Genomic DNA, 21,818 nt, shown 5'->3' with positions numbered 1-21,818 from the left:
CCTAAACTAATTAGCTGCTTGACTATTTCGGATCTTAGCTCTTATTAAAGCTCTATTTAGGTTTTACAGGATTTAAATTGTCCCATATTCCGTTCTAATGTTACACTTTACCAGATTAGTTTGATGTATACATGCATTTGAGTCCCTTTCAATCTCTCTAGAAACATTTCTTGCAAGAAAGAGCATGAGAATGCTTAGTCAGTCTCTTTAGTCGATTATACAATTGCTCAGAACAACTGTCTTGATCTAATCAAAGGACAACAATAGTTAAACTCGATAGCAATCCGAAGATTGATTGGAAATAATTTGTCTAACAATGTTATTACATTGTGGTTTCAATGAACTGATGATTACATCTGCATTTAATCACGTAACACAAAGTTAATAGCTACAGTATAATATTGAAAGAGTTGCTAAGAAGGGTGATCAAAGTGTCCTCGGACAAGAAATAAACCCTCTTTTAGAAGCTCCAGGCAAGAATTAATTGATGACAACATGATTATATACTTCAAGGTAACCCAAACTCACAAACCTGAAAACTACCCATGACGATATCTAGACTATCCGTGTCCGAACGATTAACATGTAAAATACTGAAGTTAATGCAAACATAATGTTCATCTGCGAATCCTAAAAAGTCTAGAGATTCTGATTGATTGTCGTTACATGATTATTGAAGTTGAGAAATCAGGACTATTTGAACTCCTTTTAATGAATAACTTAATTGAATAGTTAACCAATCATTTGAAAGTGATTGTAAGATGAAACAATATGAGATGAAATATGAGACAAAAATGGATTCGCATTTTGATGTAAACAAAATTTGAACCTTCCTCTGTAAAGCACATTTTAACCATCAAATAATGATCCCAATGTAACCGTCAACTTTATTACAAACCTAATTGTATGTGTAGTTGGGACTGTAAATCAATGATAAAATTGATGAAAAGTAAATTGTATTCCCATAACAATTAAACTCACAGCAAATCAAGTGAAGGCGCCTTGTAATTTCAATGTGTGAGTCAATAGCAATTAACCATCTACATTGACATCTCCACCAACATCATCATCTTTCCCAGTCTTTCAGTGTTCATCTCTCACTGGTAATACAAGTCAGTCTCATAAGTTGATTCTGTGTTCCTCTTCATCACTTCACTTGAAACTTCACCCTGTTCATTTCCCATCCTACTTTCAATCTGATTTCATCAGCAAACCATGTAAACATTAAATTAACCAGCAACTAAAATCAACTCAAAATTAAGTGTCAACAACAAAACAGTTAATCTATTTACTCTGTGATAGACTCGATTTTGAACATTTTATTTTACACCAACTTTTTATTCGCCAAACTCAATACAAATCAATAAATTGAATTAAATCTTGAATGAATCCAAACAATTAAATCAAATTAACCAACTTTCCCATCAACAAAGTGACAAATTGTTGATCCAGTAATGATTGAATACTCAATATTGACCTCATGATATCGCTTATTCAACATTGACTTCAGTGTTAACAAAAGGAAATGCAATGCAATTTAAAATGATTTAATCATTTACCAGTGAATCAACAATCAAAGTGTATACATATTAAGTGTTAAGATTCATGGATTAACATTGTTCATGGGTGATCTAGGTTTAACTGGAGCAACTTTAGTTGCCTCTGTTGCTGGTTTAACCGGAGTAACACCAAACTCAACATTAATATCGACCTCATCACCTTTATCGACTTCATACCATCACCACATTGAACCCTATTTAGCACCTCAATATATAATCGACAGTACAACTGGTAATCCCAATCAACTTCGGTTACCTCTTGGATACACCATTGTTGAGATAGCGGTTGCAATTGTTGCCTTCTTTGGTAATTTGTTGGCCATTGTTGTCTTCATAAGAGATCGTCGACTTCGTAAAGTTACCAACTTTTACATTGTCAGCTTATCTTTGGCTGACTTACTGGTCGGTCTAGTCGGTGTACCTTCAGCCATCTCAACACGAATTGGTTTACCTCGCAATGCTTTCACTGGTTGTCTCACAATGTTATCCTTACTTGTTGTCCTTTGCACCATTTCAATACTCAACCTTGTTGCTGTTTCACTCGATCGTCTCTGGGCTATTCTTTATCCTCTCAACTATCACAGTCGAATGTCAAGTAAGTCAATTGTCAGCTTAATGTCAAATAATATTGAACCATGATGAACCTCGAATAGTCTCGAACGACCTTTTTGGTTAATTCATCATTCATCCAAAAATAACATGCCAAAACTCGCAACGAAAGGAAAGCAAATAGATAACATTTTCAAGGCTAATTAGCTAGTAAATTAACTGTAATAATATTTATACTCTAATGACTTGAGCAATTCAATCATTTCCAATCCTGTAAATCACACAATTCTGATTAGATTAACGTTAAATTAATGATTTACAAGGCAACAGTTAACAGTTTCACTCATAATAATCATTAAAGATCATAAAAATTGACTTCATATCTTTACCAACAAAAAGTATTGCAAACTTGGACTATTAATGTTTCATAATTTAATACAATCGCATGCAAAATGCATGCTAAATGTTCAATTTAATCAGCTAAATGACAATTAGAATTAAACAATTTGATCGAAAAACAATTAACTGTTCAATTAACTGTCAATCAAAGAGACTATTTGATCTGTAAGTTGAACGTGAAACCAAGCTTTGAAATTAAATGTTGAGACACTTTAAGACCTTGATTAGGCCAGATTAATCGAAAGTTAATTTCAATTGTTGATCAGCCCAATCTTGAATTAATAATAAATTAATTAAAAAGTCGAGCAATATTAATTAGAGGATCAAAAGGGAAACAATTATTCTTGGTTCTGTTGGTTTAATCGTTCACAGACTGTAAGAGTTTAATTTTTGTCTTCATTTAACCAAAGATTTACCAATAAAAGGTAAATTGTTTGACCTTAATTTAATGAGCAACCAATCGAGAAATGCAATTTGTTTCAATTAACCATCAAAGTAAAATAAAAAGCCATCAAATTGCTTGTTTTATCGCTTTGTTTACCAAAAGGTTTTGTTTCAATGGAAGTGTAAAGTTAAATATAAAAGGCGAATATACAATTATATATTTATATATTTACATGGATTGATTTAGTGTTAGATGATTGTAATTACTTTCACTTTAATCATGATGAACATTGAAAGTCAATCTATTAATTCATTTCCATTCAATTCTCTGTAGGTTCAGCAGCCCGATTCATAATAATAGCTTGTTGGATAATTGGAGCTTTAGTTGGCTTTCTTCCTCTTTTTGGCTGGAATAATGGACCTCATCCTTCAAAGGATTGCTTTTTTGTCTCAATTATGGATTATGATTTTCTGGTTTTCCTATTCTTTGCCACAATCGTCTTTCCTGCACTTATCATGTTCTTTGCCTACCTTCGAATCTATTTTGTTGTGGTAATTATCATCTTAAACATGATCATTGATCATCTAAATCACACATGAAACCCATTAATTTAAAGCCAAATATACATTTAACCAGAAAGAGTTGACCAAGTAAATGTTGCTTTAGACTTGGAATCTGGTTAAAGACAAATCCTCATTTCTCTCCAATTGCTCAATAGATGAACTTTAATCTGAAATTCAGTCCAAGATTCAATCAAAATCCTTAGTTGATCAACTCAGCAGGAGTTAACTAAATCTTTGACTTCACCTCAACATGTATTTTTCCCAGTTTGACCACCTTTCCCAGCTTGGTAACAATCATGAGCAACTTTAAAGTTAGACTCAATCCTTTCATTATTCATTGATTTACATGATAATCATGAAATGTCTGATGATAAAAAGATTCCACAGGAAGTTGGTATAATATAGATTTCATTCAATATTGAATAGTAAATTGAAATGAAATGATGATAATTACGATTCTTCTCATCAACTAAATACAATCAGCCAAAAGCTTCTTCCATAACGAGCATAAGAGATACAATGTAATAATAATGATTTATAATTTATAAGGTCAACCAATTTACTTTTATTATACGTTTCTATCCGATCGATTTTATAATCAAACATTTATCTTTTCCTCATTTGTACTCAGTTTGATTAAGAAAACAAAAAAAATGTAATCAATTTTTGGGTCCTTTTCATTACAATTTGATGAGCAACAAGTAATATGACAAGCAAGTAAACAATTTACTCATTGTTGTGTCACATTAGCTAATAACAATGATATCATCAACTGTTCATTCACTTTTAATAGTTGATCAATTATGGCGATTGAAAGCAGATGAAAGACACAAATAAAAACAAAATGAAACAGACAGTTATAATTGCACTTTTAATAACCCAAATTGAAGCTGGGAGTTGAAACTCCTCCACTAAATTGACTCCTGATTTTACCAGGTAAAACTGAGATAATAAATGATATTGTTGGCCAATTGGATAATAAAGTTTATAATTGAGTATCAAAAGGATTATCAAAGTGTCAACCCTTGAACACTTGATAGCATTGGATCAACATTATCGATTGAACCTTCTTAAAAGGCTTGCAATTTGTTTCTGTGAAAGTGAACTGAAAATGTTGAACATTGTTTGTTTGCAATTAAATCAAGTAAACAATGAGTTTCATTAACTTGTGAGCGGATATTGATTCGTCCTAACTGGACATTTCAAAGCTTTTATGAACATTGTATTAACATGATAAAAAGTTAGGAAAAAGGAAGAGAAGAAAATGTTTCAAGCAAAACTCATTTACGATCTTGCATCGTTTATATTACATGAAGTAATTGATTCACAGGTTTAATAACAGTTTCCTAACTTGATATTAACGTCAAGATTCAAGATTCGGAAATATGATTCTTAGGAAAATCTCTTGACCTTCATGTTGATGGCATAATTTTCAAGATGAACTTGATCGTCATTTAGATGATCATTTTCTTGGTTATCATTCAAAGGATGAAATTAAGAAATGCTCAGTGAATTCAGTATTAACTTAGGAAATTGTGAATGCAAATCTTGAATTACTTTTGCTTTCCTTTTCATGGTTCATATCAAATGAAATTGGAGACATTTTTGTTCACAATTTCAATTGAAAACTTTCATTTTATTCCAAGACATTCACGATAAAACTATTAATATTTTTACTTATTATCATGTCTGTCAACTTGGTTTCACTTTGATTCCATTGAAAAAAAAGGAAAAGTTGTTCAAGATTAAACTCATTTTTTTACTTCACCCCATTCACCAACTGTTTTGGTGTCTGCTTTTGACAAGCCTCATGAAATAGCTTATCATGAAATATCTCTTGAGATATCAAATGTTCAGGGTCAATGTTAGATTGTCCTTCAATTTTATTGTTAATATCAAATATTGTATCTATTGAGTTATCGTCTTTACTCATAACTTTCATTGATATTGAAACATTCAAGTATAAATACAAGTGAAACTTATGGACTAAATCAATCAATCACCAAAAGTAATTTAATAATCAAATTAATTTGTTCTTTGTCTATTCAATGAACTCTAAGAAAACCCAATAAACATTCCAATTTCACTCGAGTTTCATGATATTAAAAATAGCAAAAGTTCATTCTCCATTTTCTGTCATTTCAATTTTACAAAATTTTGATAAATATTCAACAATTTTCTGCTCTTTTTTGGGTAAAGTCAACTTTATTTTCATCTTAATCTTAAAGTACATCAACCTTTGATAGGATTTTATTAATCTTTTGTGTTAAAACTGGTTAACATTGATTTACACTTTTCTGGTTTAAACCTAAAATGATAAGCTGAACCAGAAAAGCCTTTTGTTTGATTAACTTTTAACCTTTTTTGTTGCCATTTTGTTTACATTGTATTTAGATGATCAACTAATCATTATACCAACATTTCATTCAACTAATTGTTTTTTCAATTCATTTTAGGTTCACACATCAACCTTGTTTGATAAAAATTCATCAAGAAAATCGAGTAATAATTTATTAAATGGTTATAACAATAATCACAATCACAAGCATTTCAGCTCTTATAATCAACATCATCACAGTCCACACAATTGTCACCATCAACATGAATATCATACAAATTCAATGAGTTCAACCAAGTCGGGCTCTTGTCGATCTGAAAATTGTTTAATGATGATTGGTAAATTGCCAATCAATTGTGATTCAATGGTTAATAATGGATCGATTGACCATTATGATCAACGTAAAGTTACTTCTACTAGTTATCATAGACGAGAGGTTAAGAAGGCTCGCAAGTTGGCCATTATTGTCGTATTTTTTATGCTTTGTTGGATCCCGTTGTACTTAAATAATACATTAGAGGCTTTTTTCAACCTCCGTCAACCTGCTTGGCTGGTTGATACTTTTATTGTTTTATCGCACCTTAACTCGGCTGTTAATCCAATCCTTTATGCTTACCATATGAAGGATTTTAGGGAATCGATGAAGTTACTTCTTTGCCGATGTATATTTAAACCCACTGGGATACGGGATCATCGAAGGTTAGAGTTGATTACTGTCAGTGGGAAACAGGTTCAACATGTTCATCTTAATCAACAGGTTAAACAGGCGACTACCGTTTATCCGAGATCTTCATCTTCACCTCATCTTCATTCAGATTCAATTGAGAGACATTTCAATGAAAATGCATCTTGGGCTCAATCAACAAACACATCTAATACAACGCCTGATCATGAAATGGTTAACAGTTTAAATAGATATTAATTGTGGTTACCGATTGCTTAAATAATTGTCATTGTTTCAATTACCAGTAATTACCATCACTACTCTGTACATAAATTTGTTTATTTCTCATTTCCTATTCAACATTAAAAACTGACTTAATTTTGCTTTTCCATTATATCGTAACTATTAATAATAAATTACTTATGATCATATCCGCGTGTTACAGGGCTCAAAGCGTCTTTTAGTTAGTAGAGCTGGCCACCAACTCAGAAATTCAGCTTCTTTACATTGATCAAAGGAGAGCTAGTTAAAGGTCGTGATTGTTATAGGGTGTATTAATAGTTGAGATTATAATCTTTGGATCCTGAAACTTTCGCTAGTTTCGTTAGCATAAATAATTGTACTACAGTTAGAAGGTGGCGAATCAAAGATAAGTTTCGATTGATAATTATAATAGCGAAATGATATAATAATGATCTGAATAGCGAAATTCAAGCAGCTCATAAATTCCAGTAGAATCGTGTATGTCATGATTGTGAAAAAGTGACCTTAATTTGCAATTGCAATTCAAAGTCAATAAAGAATGATTGGAGATCAGCCTTTTATGTCCATTTAACCCACTACACGTTTCAAATATTGACTGAAAGATAATCTTGACTTCGATAGCTTAACTTTTTATATCCTTGAGAGATGGAGCTAGCAATATATACATGTACAGTACAGTCAAAGAGGAGCAAGAGATAGCACGACGAGGTAAAGGGTGAGAAATGAGATAAGGGCTAAGTTAAACTCTCGCTGATAGAGGGCATTAAAAGAAGCTAGGAAAAGAAAGACAATTTTGAAAAAATTATAAAAAATTAATTTTGAATTAAAGAGATTAATTTGCTTTTTAATTTCTCTCTCTCTCTTTGCCTTTCATTTTTATTGCCATCTATCAGCGAGAGGTTAAATTAGCCCTTAACTCATTTTACACCCTTTACATCGTCGTGCAGTCTCTTGTTACTCTTTGAGTACAGTGTAGGTTGTATTTTGATGGTTGACATATAGCGGAATAAATTTATTTTAATGGAAAACCAGCTTTAGAAAAACAATTAATGATAGTTTGTGGCTTAATTTCTTGCCAACAATCGTTTAGTATTTCAATACCATAAAGTAATGTAACATTTTTTAAATAATTGGTAATATCAATATTTTCTGTATCAATTTTGTGAATTAACTTTGACCTGTAAACCCTTTTGACGTTAGAAATTATACCGAAATCGAGTGGTTGGCAATGAGAGGTTGCATCTTACGGTAACAATTGAAATATTGCTTAGATTTTCAGTTAGTTTATGGGAAGGACAATTATCAACAAACAAAAAAAATTAATTTCTCTCTTCAATTAACTTATTCCATTCTGTTAGCCACTCATAGAATAAAATCGATGTCATATACAGTAAAACCTCGCAAAGGTTGTATGAAACTAAACAACGCCATCTTTGGGATTTAAGATTTTCCCCACTTTTACAATGCAATTATGTTAATAATTTCAAAGAGTTGCACAAACAATATCGCTAGGCGGCAGGACCGCTCACAACCTTTGCGAGTACAACCTTTGCGAGGTTTTACTGTATGCCGATTCTTTCAACACTTCTCAGTATTTACGTGCCTCTCGTGCTCTATTCTTAGCGACTATATTGTTGATGGTTATTACAATAAACAAAGGTTTAGTGAAATTATTCAATCCTAGTAACTTGTTTTGTGTTTCGATAGGACAAGATTACAATAAGATTGATGATGATGATGAACAATGATTATCGTTCCACCATAAACACAAACAATGTCAGAAAAAAGATTGTCTTGAAACCCAATGGATGAAAACTAAATCGATAGAAACAATGGTTTCTATGAGAGTCACAGCTAAGAACAACAAGAATAAACACCTAGTAATAGTTGGCTATTCAGCCTCAATTACTTCACGTTTCATTCAATATCTTGAGAAGCTGATATGCTAGGATACTTATATTCAAAGGTGTGCTTCTAAGGATTAAAGAACAAATTTCCAGGTCATTTGGAGACATTCTTTTATTTGACCTTAAAACTGCTTCTGAAGGTTATTTTCGAGTAGCTCGCATTTTTTCACTCTGCAAAATGTTTGTCATAAAAAGTCAACAATCCTCTCTGAGAATTTACAAAAGTTCTTCCAAATCTTGCGAAAAATCATTTGAGAATGATATCTTCATACCAGTTGCTATTAATACTTCGAAGAGATGGACTTATAGCGATAAAAGTATGGGCTACTTCTAAATAACCTTCAGGAGTCGTTTGAAAGTCAAATAAATGAATGACCTCAAATGACCTTGAAACTTCGAAAAAATTGTTCTTTAATTCTCAGAAGCATACCCTTACAATATAAGTAACCTAGCATGGCTGCTCCGCAAGATATTGAATGAAACGTGAAATAATTGAGGTTGAATAGCCCTGTATATTAACATGAGATGAATTAAAAAGGTGACTGACTGATCGGAAAAAATGTTGCTTGATTTCATATAATCTCCGTGGACCATATGGATCAGCATAAATGTCAAATTCTGGATCGTCACTGTAGTCTGAATCTAGTTTGGGTGATTATTATCTTTCTGACTTTTTGCATTCGGTTCTGGATTTGTGGCCAAATCTTCATCATCCGAACTATGAGTTATAATGTTTAACGATTTCTTTGTAGGAGAATTATATCGTCTATAATTGCTTATGATGACAGAATGAAGAGTGGTTGTTTCTTTGCATGAAATTCCTGCGAACATTACGCTTTTCGATTCATTCTTGTCCGGATGTAGCTTGAGCATTAAACGAAGATATGCCTTTATGTATAATTTCCTTTCAACATCTCGAGGTAGTTTGAGAGCACTCAGATATTTGATCTAAAGAGGCAAGAGTTGAAGATATTAATATATGTTGAAAGGTTAAACAATAAATACTCACAATAAGGTCATCATTCCTAGTAATATTTCATAAAAGAATAATAAAATGCTGAATGACAAAGATTTTTGAGTGGTTTGAGTTTTGATTGGATTGTGGTGATTTTAGGAACAAAAGTTTCTCTCCATGTATTAATACTTATGCTTCAAATTCAAATCATTATTTGCATTGAAAATAATTTAAAACTTTTTCAACCAACTTTCCACAAAATATTCTAAGGTCATTTAGAGGTCAAATAATGGATTGACCTTAAATGACCTAGAGGGTTAGAACTTATGATTCTTTAGTCTGAGAAAGCTCATAACTCGAATCTGAGATCTGTAACGATTCTTGAAACATGGCCACAAACAGGTACAAGAAATAAAAAAAGCCCAAAATATCATTGAATTATCAGCAATACATTTGTTTGTAATTGACCAAAATCCCTATTATCAACTACTGATTTAGGATGATCATAATCATATTTATTTCATGTCGCAATTGTTACAAACAGTTAACTCCAATAACAACTCTAATCGTTAGATGGAGACACTGTAAGCTTGAATATCTTTTCCCGAGTTCACCTTTTTTCCCATTTCAATTTAGTTTGTTGACTTTTTTGTTTATTATTTGTGTTTTGAATTACTTTTAAATGTTCAATTCATCTGGTGATTTCATCTAATAGTTTGATTTTCATTTGTTAGTGTCAAAAATAATCAAGGTATTCATTATTATTGATAAAAATGTTTAGTGACTCGTATATTCCCATCTTAAGGCTGAATCTTTCTTATTGTTAGCTTCGTTTGTCTTTTGAGTTTTGCCGTAAACATGATTTGATCTTATTACAAGCAACACTATCAATTTATGAATTGAAAGAGTGTCTACAACATTAATCAATCAATTGAAATGATAGAATGTAATATTTACAACAATTAAAATTGATACATTGGTTCACCTTCAATTGAAGCAACTTTCTTGTTGAACCGAAAATTGTTAATCGTTTCATATTATTCATGTTATTATTTTTATCTCTGCTAATTCTGGTCCAGTTTTTGGGTTCCCATCTTTTCTTGATTTACTCTTAATCTGATTTAACTTAAATCGATGTAATTTAGGATGATTTAGTTGCAATATTAGGTCTTGTGACAGCTAAACTCAACCAACTGGTAAATTAGATTAACTTGTCATAATCTAAAGCCAACAACACAAGCAAGGAAGGAGAAAAAATCACACAAAAATATAATAAAATATAAAAAAATGTTTCCTCAAATCAACTGTTTTAACCATTTCCACCAGTTTAAACCATTATCATTACATTATTACAAATGTTGATCCATTCTTGAATCTCAACAATCCCTGAGGTCCGCAAAAAAAGAGGAAAAATTGAAAAGCAAAATTACCATCAATTACCCGCGAAATGGGTTGAGTTTAAAATGATATCATTTGAAATACAAATTGTCTCTTCAATTGAATCAACTGAAATGGCAAAAGCTATTTCAAATTGAAATATTGAGACAAAATTGATTCACCAACAATAACCAATAAATTGGCAATACAATAATTAATGATACAAACAAGTTGATAATAAGCTAAACAAAACTACTGGTTCAGCAATAATGATTTAGTTACAAGTATTCAGTAATTATAATTGGTGTATAACAAAAATATTAATGATCTTGTTAACAAGCAAATCAATAAAACTCATTAAATGCCAAGAAAGCTGAAACAACATAATGTACAGTCTAACAACAAATACAGTTTGAAACAAAATCAACTGAAAACCTTTATCCGTGACTTTCAATTGAATATGATAAATGTAACAATCTCAAATAATACAGTTCAATTGATAACCTGGCTGAACCAAGTAAAGCACCAAATCCAAAACAACACTAATCATGTCCAATTGACTGCCAATTGATTATCATGACAAAAAAGCTTACTCTTAATGACCAATTGCAATTTAATTTAACCAAAATATCATTTTGCATCTACAGAACAATCAATTGATATTCAATGTTTCAGATTTCACTCAAGCTTCAGTGTCAACTCAAAATACACTGATTCAGATGCACCTGATTAGGCAGACTAGCTTATGAAAAAAGAACCTCAATAAAGAACTTTTTCGGTGAAAAGGTCGATTTAGCTGTCGATTGAACTATTTTTCAACAAAAGGATTGTGATGTGAAGTGTTGCAGCAAATCCCATTTGACTGATCTACTGATTATCGTCTTTAATGGAGTAACAATGAAAATCAAAATTAACATCTAAATGTGAATCTTATTCAATTTCAATCTTTTGTTTTCCCTGAATCTTGTCTAATGTCCATGTTTAATATGAATTGTTAGTGGCTAGTTGATCCAATTTGAGCTACAAATTATGATTAAAGTTGATCCTAAACTCATTTGCTTCTCAAAGATGAACATTATTTCACCTCAATTATATCAATGATAAACCATTAATTCTTGCAATCATCTAGTTCATGATATTCAGCTCATGCTCATTTATAGGGTTTTTCATCATCCATGATCATCCTTGATCATCACTGATCATCATCACCATCATCCTCTTAAAAAGAGGAAGAAACAGTTTCAGAGTTTATAGAAGCTCTTATCTTTTTTTATTTCCAGAACTTAATAGCAATGTTTCTCTCCTGATAATACAGAAAAAAAGAGACTGAATTTTCTCTCTTTTCACATGTTTCCCTGTAAGCTGATAAAGTAGCCATGTTAACTGAATTTCATTATCTTCTCAGGAAATCATGAAGATTGGAGGAATCAATGAGACAGATAAAGAGGAAGAAGAAGAAGAAGAAAGTCTTTTTTTTCTAAAGATAATGAATTCTATTATCAAAATTAATGGTTTATTCGGGTTAATAATATTATTATCATTATCAACTAATTGGTTGATTAAGCTTTTCACATGATAAAAGTCTAATAATAATTATCACTTGCTAAATAATATTAACCCTTGTGATGGTTTTCAAGTAAACTTTCAACTTTCATTTTGATATTCAGTTTCCTCTGAACTTGCCTTTAATCTCATTTGATGAACATTCATTAAAACCATGGTTACATTGAACATTTTGTTTACAATATTTAAGTTTGTCAATCTTGATTCCTGTTTAGATTCACCATTAATTTAATTTACTTGTTCAATCAAATTTAGTTGAACATTATTGTTGATCAGTAAATACAATATAATTGCATTTTCAACTGACAAACTAAATCTGTTTACAATCATTTTGAGTTTTACTTTGATTAACATTTTTCACACTTCTCAATTGTTTCAACTTTAAACTGATTTACTGAAAAGATTTAAGAAATTGATTGAAAGTGAATTAAAGGCTTCAACATTTCCATGTTTTTCACCTTTAAATTTGATTATTTTGGATGACAATTTAATAAAGATTGTTAGATTAAACTAAAGGATTGATTGTTAATATAATTTATTCTTAGTTACAAGCAATTTGAAAGGCAATAGTGACTTTTATTTTAAAGTGTAAGTGATTATTGTAAATGAAAATTGATTATTTGTCTCTTCATCGCCATTAGTGTTCACTGTTTATCTGTTTAATGATTGAGGATACAATTTAAAATTGATTAACTTTCAATTGACTTTCAGTTGGAATCCGTTTTTTGGATACCTTTTTGTACTCAAAATAGTAATGAAGTTACGGACAAAAGCTCAGTTTAATTCAATAATGTTGACATGAAGTGGAGTGGCAAGAGTGGGAGGAAGATGGGAGGAGGACAGAGATGAAAGATGAACTGAAATGATCAAACATTACATTTATATTACATGATTGTCTGCCTGTGTGACTCTTTATGTTGACAATTTTAATCTAATTTACACTTGATGATGATAAGCGTTTCAGCTGAATTACAGGATACAAAACAGTAATGATGATGATGAGAGGCTCTTGAGAGATTCCCGTTTTAATAGTTAACATCAACAACCATTGAATTTATCCTCATCTGTTTCCCATTTAGTTGTCCTTTTTACCAATACAATTTACCCTAAGGAGAGAGATCAAGTTTATTATTGTGTTATTGTTTCAACAATTAGCAGTCAAAGTGAAGGTAATTAGACTAATGGTCATTTGGTTGATTGTTGTTGGTCTATTTTATTGATGGACGCAAATTCAAGGCATACAATCAGTTTTTACCAGCTTTAAGGGTTGTAGGGTTTAACCTTTTTTTTCATATTCTTGACTTATCGATTCATTTAATTGTATCATCAATTTAACTTGAAATTGTAATTGCTTTAAATAATGAAAATTAAAAATTTCAATAATTAAACCCTTAACTTAAATTGCCCGCTTTTTGTGTTGACGTCAAGGCAGCATAAGAAGGCTTGGCTTTGTCATTTTGAATTTAGCTTTTTTTGTTATACTGCTTGTGATTGAATTCATTTTTCAACGGTTAACCAAAGTTAATTTGTATTTTATAATGTGTTGACAATAATCTTTCAATTTATTGAATTGGAAGGAAACCAATAATCAAGGAACAATCTAATTTGATTATCTTAACCATTCATCACACTATTACGGCAAGTAAACTTTTCATTTTTTATTCAAGTCAATTGAATCTAATTTTTCTTTCTTTCTCTTTCTCTTGCTTTTTCTTACAGATACCTTTTGATGAAAACCTATCTTCATTGAATTAAGTAGGTAGCTACTGGTAATGGTTAAATGCCCATGTCTTTAATGGTAATTTTCTTTTCATTTTCTCTTCCTCTTCATAATCTTCATTCTGTTTCCATCATCACCATCTCTTTCATCATCTTTTTCTTCTTCCTCCTCTTTATTGACACCTTCCAATCACTTTTTTTTAATTCTTACAGACTTCACTCTCAAGGGATTGTTAAAGGTTAAAATGGTTTGTGTTTGCCTAAAGTTGTCAGTCTAAATACCAGTTAATAAAGACCTCCTAAGGGTAAATTTAAATATTAAGACTCATGACTATTTTCAACTGATTGTACCTGCTACTAATAAGATGATAATGATAATAACTATGATTGTTGGAGAAGCTCAGTATAAGGCTCTTTTCAGGTATAAAGGAATAAGAAAGTCAGGTAAGAAAACAAATAAGTTGATGTTGCGCATCAACAGTCAAAGTCTTGTTAACAATATCAAAAAAAAGGTTTTTCTTAAGATTATGCCAACTCCTACAACTCCTCCTTCTCCTCTTCATCATCATCTTCACTCTTTGATGAAAGTCGTGTGTATGAAGATGATGGCGATGAGGACGATGATGGGTATAATGATGTAAAAAGAAATGGATGATTTGGTGAAGACAATCTTTGTTTTTTCTTCATTTAACCATGAAAATGTTAACAACCATAAACTTGCATAGATTATTACATTTAAGTATCAAAACAATACTAATGTTTATTTGTATATTTTTTTAGATGCTGAGGATGATGACAAAGGCGTATTTAATCTTGTGAAAAGATTGGTTACTTTGTTATCAAATCAAAAAACAATATTCTTATGCTAAAAATTAATGGACCGGAGAAGATGAAGAAACAAAGATGATGATCGTCGTGTTTGATCATCATTTTTGATGAATATTTTTGCCTTGACAACTATCATTGACGAAAGATGCACACAAAGAGTAAGTTAAAGTCCCAAAAGTAAAAGGGAAACAAGACGGATGACCTTCCTTGAGGAATACACATAAAATGGAAATAATATTGTTTTAGGTTGACTTGATAATTCAAGTGATGAATACATCTTAATGTCTTTTACATTATTGTACAATCATTTTCATTTCAATCTCAAATTGTATTAGATAAATGTTTCCCTTTTTTTTCTTGAATTTATCATTATTATAATACTTTTATTCACTGTATACAGGGGGAAACGTTTTTCTAGTGATGGTTTCTTATTGTTAAACTCAATTTTCATCTCAACCATACAATGGAGTACAATTGACTTTAACAACTCGATTATACCATGATGACGATGATACTCAGGATAACATCAATTTCAAAATCATATTTCATGTCAACACAGATTACATCTCTTACCAGTGAAATACAAGGACAATAAAAGCAAAATCAATTTTTTAGCTTTTGTTTTTATTAAACAGTAAAACAGTGGGAATAAAAGGCTCCAGAGAATCGGAAGAAATCAATTCAATAGAGCTGCCAGATAATATTTGATTAGAAAATATTTTCATCAGAATAACAAGAAGAAGAGATAAACAAAGCAAGCTCATCAGAAAGAATCACCAGTTTTACAAAGAAAATTGAACTTGGACTGAATTTGGCTTACGTTTCTCCTGAATTTGAACTAAATATCCACATTGGTAGGTTAATACAGGTGATTATCATCTATGATGATCAATAATGTGCATCAGGTAATTATATTGACAAATTAACTATTAAATGAAGATAATAATGATAATAATTGAAATGGAATAAGTAAGTGACAAACTATACAAGATAATTGATTAGTTAATATTTAACAAAGTAAGAGTTTTTCACTTCTCACCTCTTGTAATTATTTTCATCTATTATTATTACCATTTTATTCTTTACAGGGAATTCATAGTCAAATAATTATCTAACATTGAACACGCCCGTTGATCATCATCCATTATCTTCCCTATCATCCCTATTAATTCTTGCCTTTCTCATTGACTCACTCTTTACTCTAATAAGTTATTCACGCCTTCAATTGACTTCATCCTTGTTCCTCATTATCTTTACACACTCAAACATTATTGTTAAACGCTTTATTACCTTTTTATATTCACATTTATATTTTATAATGAACACTATTATTGTCTTTAACAATCATTATCATCATCAATAATCAAATTTATTTAACTTTAGATGTTTTCTTGTTGGTGTTGGATACTACATGCGTTTCTTGGATTCAATATTATTTTTTAATACGATGTTAATCTCAGGTTAAAACACACACACCGAAAATGTTTTTGCACGTAATCAACATATTCAAAGCCTTCCAGGTATAATCTATTAAGTGTAACAATAATATCACGATCAAATAATCAGATTCTCATTAGTTAAAGTTAAATGATTAATCTATATAAACATTTGATTATCTTTACAGTTGCTTTATTTGGCGCATCAACATGAATGGAACCGGGAAAACCAAATGTTGGATTTAACTGTGTGTATTCAAAGCAATATTAATAATGTTAAGGAGGAGGCCAAAAGATGGAGAAGAAAATACACATTAAAAGGTGAAAGAAATTAATTGAAATCATAGTTTAATTACATTATGCTTGGATGGTAAAGATGGTAAAAAGCAAAAGGTGATGAAGAAGATGATCATTTCTATCCCCATCATCATTATCATCATAATGTACCGTTAATATTTTCACCCGAGGACCTATTATGATTGAAGTTGGAGTACAAAAAATGGAGAAGCAACCACAATAATTAAATTCATTTGAATCTCTTCAACCAGTTTAACTGTAATTTAATCAAGGCCCAACTGGAAAATTTGTCGCTTTTGTTGGTGGAAAAAGAAAATTGAAAACAATTTTATTTTCTAAATGTTTCAAATAATCATCCTAACCATAATAATTTACCTTCATCAGTTGAATTTATTCAACCGTCCTGATGATTTGGAAAAAATTACGAGCAAAAAGTGTTTTACACTTTTTAAACAATATTAATCTGATGCAAAAAAAGCGGTTAAACCTTTTTTCACTTTCATTGTAATAGTTTAATGAGTATGAAAGTTATTTAACCCAAAACTATTAGCTTTAGTTAAGTGGTTAATTGGAATGTTCAGATTGAGATTGAAACTCATCACAGCCATTATCAGGTTAAAAGCTTTCCCTGCATTCATATATTCACCCTGTAATCCTTATGGAATGCGTAAAAATTGAATTGATTTCAACCCTTCATAATCATCATTTTAATCTTCTTCCCTTTTCAAATGTTTAACGTTATTTTTCATTAGGAAAAATGTTAACACAAAAAGGTTATATTAGCTTTACTTTGCTAATTACTTTATTACTTGATTAGCATTGATTTTGTTTTGTCTACATCAAAATCAACTTCATTAATTAACAAAGGAAAGTCTTGAGAAAATTAAATTTTAATTAAAGCTCAAAACAATGAATAGCGAGATGAAAATGCTGAGCAAAAGTATGATTGATTAAAATTAACCAAGCAAAGCCAATTTGACTAAACACATTTGATTGTCGGAGAAAAGTAAAAAGACAAAAAATCAATATCAAATAACAATTTTAATAGCCATTCATTTAGTTGGAGCAATCTCATGAGAAATTAATATTGAACTTAATTTTAATGAGACAGTTTTAATGAACACCGATAATGATTGAATTAATTTAATAAATTAACTTTTGATAATCATTTGCTTTCCCTTTTCACCTTTTACATCTAATAACAGTGTTGACTGATTGTGCATTTACTGGGCCTTTAGTTGCTATCATTTTCAACCTGGGAATTGAATATTTATTATCATTATTATTAGTTAATGGAAGTGAAAGAAAGGGCAGGAAAAGTCAATTCTTACAACTGTATCAATATCGTCTATTTTCATGGCTCATTCATCGAGAAGAATGAAACTTTCAAATGAATGATGAATACTCTTGTTTCATCTCATGAGATTCAAGAAATGATTCCTGTAATATTAATGGAGCAGCGGAAAGTTGCAATAAGAGGATGAGTTTTGTGCCAGAAGTGCAACAAAACTCATGTTTTTATCCGAACAAAAAATCAATTTTTGATTTGTTCCAAGTTTCATCAATTTATCAACAAAAGGTAAACTCAAGTCTCAGCTGTTCTATGAGGCCATTTTAAGGCCATTGGGTGCGGTTTTGCAGTTATTTTTGTCTTCACTTTTACCAAGCTTTTCACTTTACATAACCTTTTAATTAAATTATTGGGAAAAGTAATGAAAGATGATTTAAAGGATTATTATGATGATGATATTTATAAAGCAAATTTTATGGGTAATTTTCAAGATAAAAACATGATTCTCTTGATGGGAATGATGATGAACTGACTGGGAATGAGTTTTGATATCAACTTTTGTGTCTTTATATTGGTTATGTTAACAGGACAATTAGCTTTGATATATGAGCATCAATTGTTGGTAAACCATTATTCGTAACAATTTATTAATCGCATAGAAACCAATGTTTCATTACCAACCACTTTAACCTTCATTTATCTCTCCCTTTAACTCCAATCATCTAAATAAATCACTTTTTTCTGTTTCATTTTCCCGTTGCTAAATCAATTAACATTACATTAAATCAATACCAACAGAGAAACAATTTATAACAATTAAACCCTCACCAAATGATTTAAAATTAAATGTAACCCAAAAGTGAAATGCAAAAGCAAAGTCAAGTTTACATTTCAATTTCAATGACATTGACTGGATTATGGTTATCGAGACTTGTTAATCTACTAATAATGATTTGGTATTCCTAATCAGCAATTAATCCTCTTTTTATTATCCATTCAGCTTGGATCCACTTGAGCTTTTATTAACTTGAAAAGTTAACTCAACAGCAACCACTAAATGACGGAAAAACAAATCACATTTGGTTTGCTTTGTTAAACACAATGTTATCCAATTGATTGCCATTGAATTAGTGAATAACCTTTTTCATGATGATCACTATTATCATCTTGATCACTCTCATAATGGATAACAATTTTTCCCTTCAAATACTTATTATTATATCTAGTTAGCTAAGTAAACCCATTATCATTACACATCTTGAAGAAGCGAAGCAAAAAGAAGAGTCAAATCTTTGATCGATATGTTTCCCATTAATTTGTATTTCCTCGTCATTTAATACAGTTTGTCTATAGTACAGTTGAACACTTTCATCTTCATCCTCATCCTCATCATGAAAATCAGTTGGTTAACATCTAATCTTTCAATTGTTTTTCATGTGAAAATGAAAGCAACCAAAAAAAGCAACTTTTTCGGTTCACTTTTGGTCAACAAGGAAGGAAGCATTTTGTATCAAACAAGTTTCCATGATGAAGATGAGGATGAAAGAAGAGGATGAAATTGAGCTTGTAAAAGTGAAAGTATATTAAATTAGCGGTCAAACAGCGTCGTAAACACTTTGCTTGGTCATTAGATTAAAGAGTGAAAAAGATATAAAATATTATAGCGAAAAGCCAGTGAAATGACAGATCAATAGATGATGAAAATGATGAAGATACTCTTTCTTGTCTTTCCTTTATCATCACTGAAAACTTGCCAATTTAATGTAACATTAACCAGTTATCCTTACGCATCCTCTTTGGTTGAACAAAATGATGAGAAAAAAAAAGATTCAAATAATGAAGATAAAGATGATAATTTGGCCATTTTATCCAATTATTATTGAAAAATTTCAATCTTCAATTTACTCGATTCCTGAGCGACTTCTTAAGTCATTATTTTTGTCCTTCCCAGCATTCCCATTGATCTTAATTATTATCATTTTTCTTGCCATTCACTCTAACCATTAACAGTCAATTTGTTTGATCAAATCTCTCGAGACATTTTCATCAAATTACAATCATTATTGTTAATTCAATACAAAGATTCAACCTCAAAACGCGTGTTTCTAATCATATTTTTTGTTTGATACAAACATTGAAGTCACAAAGTTAGATTACACTTTGCTGTCCACTTTGATAATTATGAATGTTGGCCTGAAATGTTATTCATGTTATAATGAAGAGACAAACACTTTAAAGTTGCCAGGTTAACCTTTATTGTTGGTGTTTAATGAAGTGAATACAGATCAATATCAGTTATTATTTTGTAGCTTTACAAGTCCATCAATGTCCAAGTGATTGAAAATGTACAACGGATGAAGACAACAACAAAACTTACAACTCAATCTGTGAGATTAATACATGTTAAAAAGGGCTTTTAAATCGGATTACAAATGTTTTGTCCATTGTTGGCCTTTGGTGATCAACAAAAGTGTTTCCTTTGCTCTTTCAAATGTCAACTTATCATCATCATCATCATCATCCTCATCAAGATGAACAGAAGAAGACAAAATATAGGATTGAAAAGATACTTCAAGTTGGATTGTTGTTGAACATTTGTTGAAGCAAACAATGTTTGTTAACCAGGCAAGAAGAAGGTGAAAAAGATTGAACCAGAAGAAAAGTGAATCTCATTGAAATGAAATTAATGATTGTTAGTCACAATTTTTACTGTTAATTGGTGATAATTATTGTTATTATTAACAGTCAATTAGCTTCATGTTTGTTTATTCATCAATTATCTTTCAGATTAAAAAGTGAGACTCTTTTAACAGTGTATTAATGATTAACAATAGTTGACAAATGTGTAATGGTAAAGTGGCTTTTTCAGTCTTCATGATTTCCCTCAAGAACTATTTATTATTATTACTATTATTGAGTGAGTCAAGGAGAGGAAGAAAAGGTTTTTACAAAGGTAACAATTGGAAAGGTGATGAACAAGAGGATGAAAAGGATGAAAAGGGAGGTGAAAAAAAGGTGAACATGTAAATTGGTTTTTTGCTCTCAAACTGATGGAAATAAAGAAGAAAAGTAAACATTTAAATGATTCAAAAGGCATTTGGTAATTGCAAGTAATTGATTATAATTGATTAATTAAATTTGACACTTTGCTTTGTGTGAGTGTGAGTGTTAGTGAGGTAAGTGAGTGAGTAAATGAGTGTTTTGCTAATTTTTGTTTCTACCATTTTGTGTGTGAAGATGATGATGGAGGAAAAAAATGATGAGGATAAAAGTGAATGATGCCAACAATGAATATACTGTGGAGTAACCTTAATGGTGAAGGCTTTTTTTTAAGGTGACACTATACTAGTTTGGGTTGAAGGAGGAGGAAGATGGAGGGTTAAAGATGAAGGGTGATGATGTACAATGAAAAGATAATTACTTATCTTTTTCATCAACTCAGGGTGTGTGTGTGTATGTGTGAGTGTGTGAGTGTGTGTGTGTGTCTGGTGCGTGGTTGGGTCTACTCGGGAGGTCAAAGTGTGTCTATCAATGATGGACTAAAGTGATGATCAATGAAGGATCACAATTAAGATGAACAAAGAAGGTGAATCAATTATTTTCATCAAAAGAATGGTGATGAAAATATTGTGCCAATAATCATGATTAACATTAAAATAATGATTATCAAATTGCAATTAAAAATTGAAACTTAAATCATTGAAAAAGAAAGTTAAAAATAATG

The 21,818-nt window shown here is 30.7% G+C and overlaps 1 protein-coding gene and 1 long non-coding RNA gene across 3 annotated transcripts; both read left to right on the top strand.

Annotated features, from left to right (window-relative positions):
* The first annotated feature begins 1,085 nt into the window (after positions 1-1,085).
* Positions 1,086-6,845, top strand: AdoR (Adenosine receptor). Its single transcript, XM_015936510.3, has 3 exons — positions 1,086-2,154; positions 3,226-3,443; positions 5,912-6,845. Exons 1-3 carry the CDS (start codon positions 1,623-1,625, stop codon positions 6,713-6,715), a joined length of 1,554 nt encoding a protein of 517 aa, XP_015791996.1. The 5' UTR covers positions 1,086-1,622; the 3' UTR covers positions 6,716-6,845.
* Positions 6,846-13,992: 7,147 nt separating this feature from the next.
* On the top strand, positions 13,993-17,971 carry LOC107368641 (uncharacterized). Of its 2 annotated transcripts, none has more exons than XR_016198599.1 (7): positions 13,993-14,161; positions 14,243-14,321; positions 14,456-14,686; positions 15,023-15,228; positions 15,471-15,924; positions 16,454-16,590; positions 16,695-17,971. It is a non-coding gene; the product is annotated as an uncharacterized LOC107368641 (long non-coding RNA). The 2 variants fall into 2 exon arrangements; XR_001570185.3 differs by having other exon boundaries at positions 13,994-14,161; positions 15,471-15,975.
* The last annotated feature ends 3,847 nt before the right edge of the window (positions 17,972-21,818 follow it).

Source organism: Tetranychus urticae, chromosome 1 (assembly GCF_039701765.1).
Source record: "Tetranychus urticae isolate SD_2017Ah chromosome 1, NJAU_TeUrti_SD_1.0, whole genome shotgun sequence".
NCBI classification, from domain to species: Eukaryota; Metazoa; Arthropoda; class Arachnida; order Trombidiformes; family Tetranychidae; genus Tetranychus; species Tetranychus urticae.
This window is presented reverse-complemented; position numbering and strand designations above follow the sequence as displayed.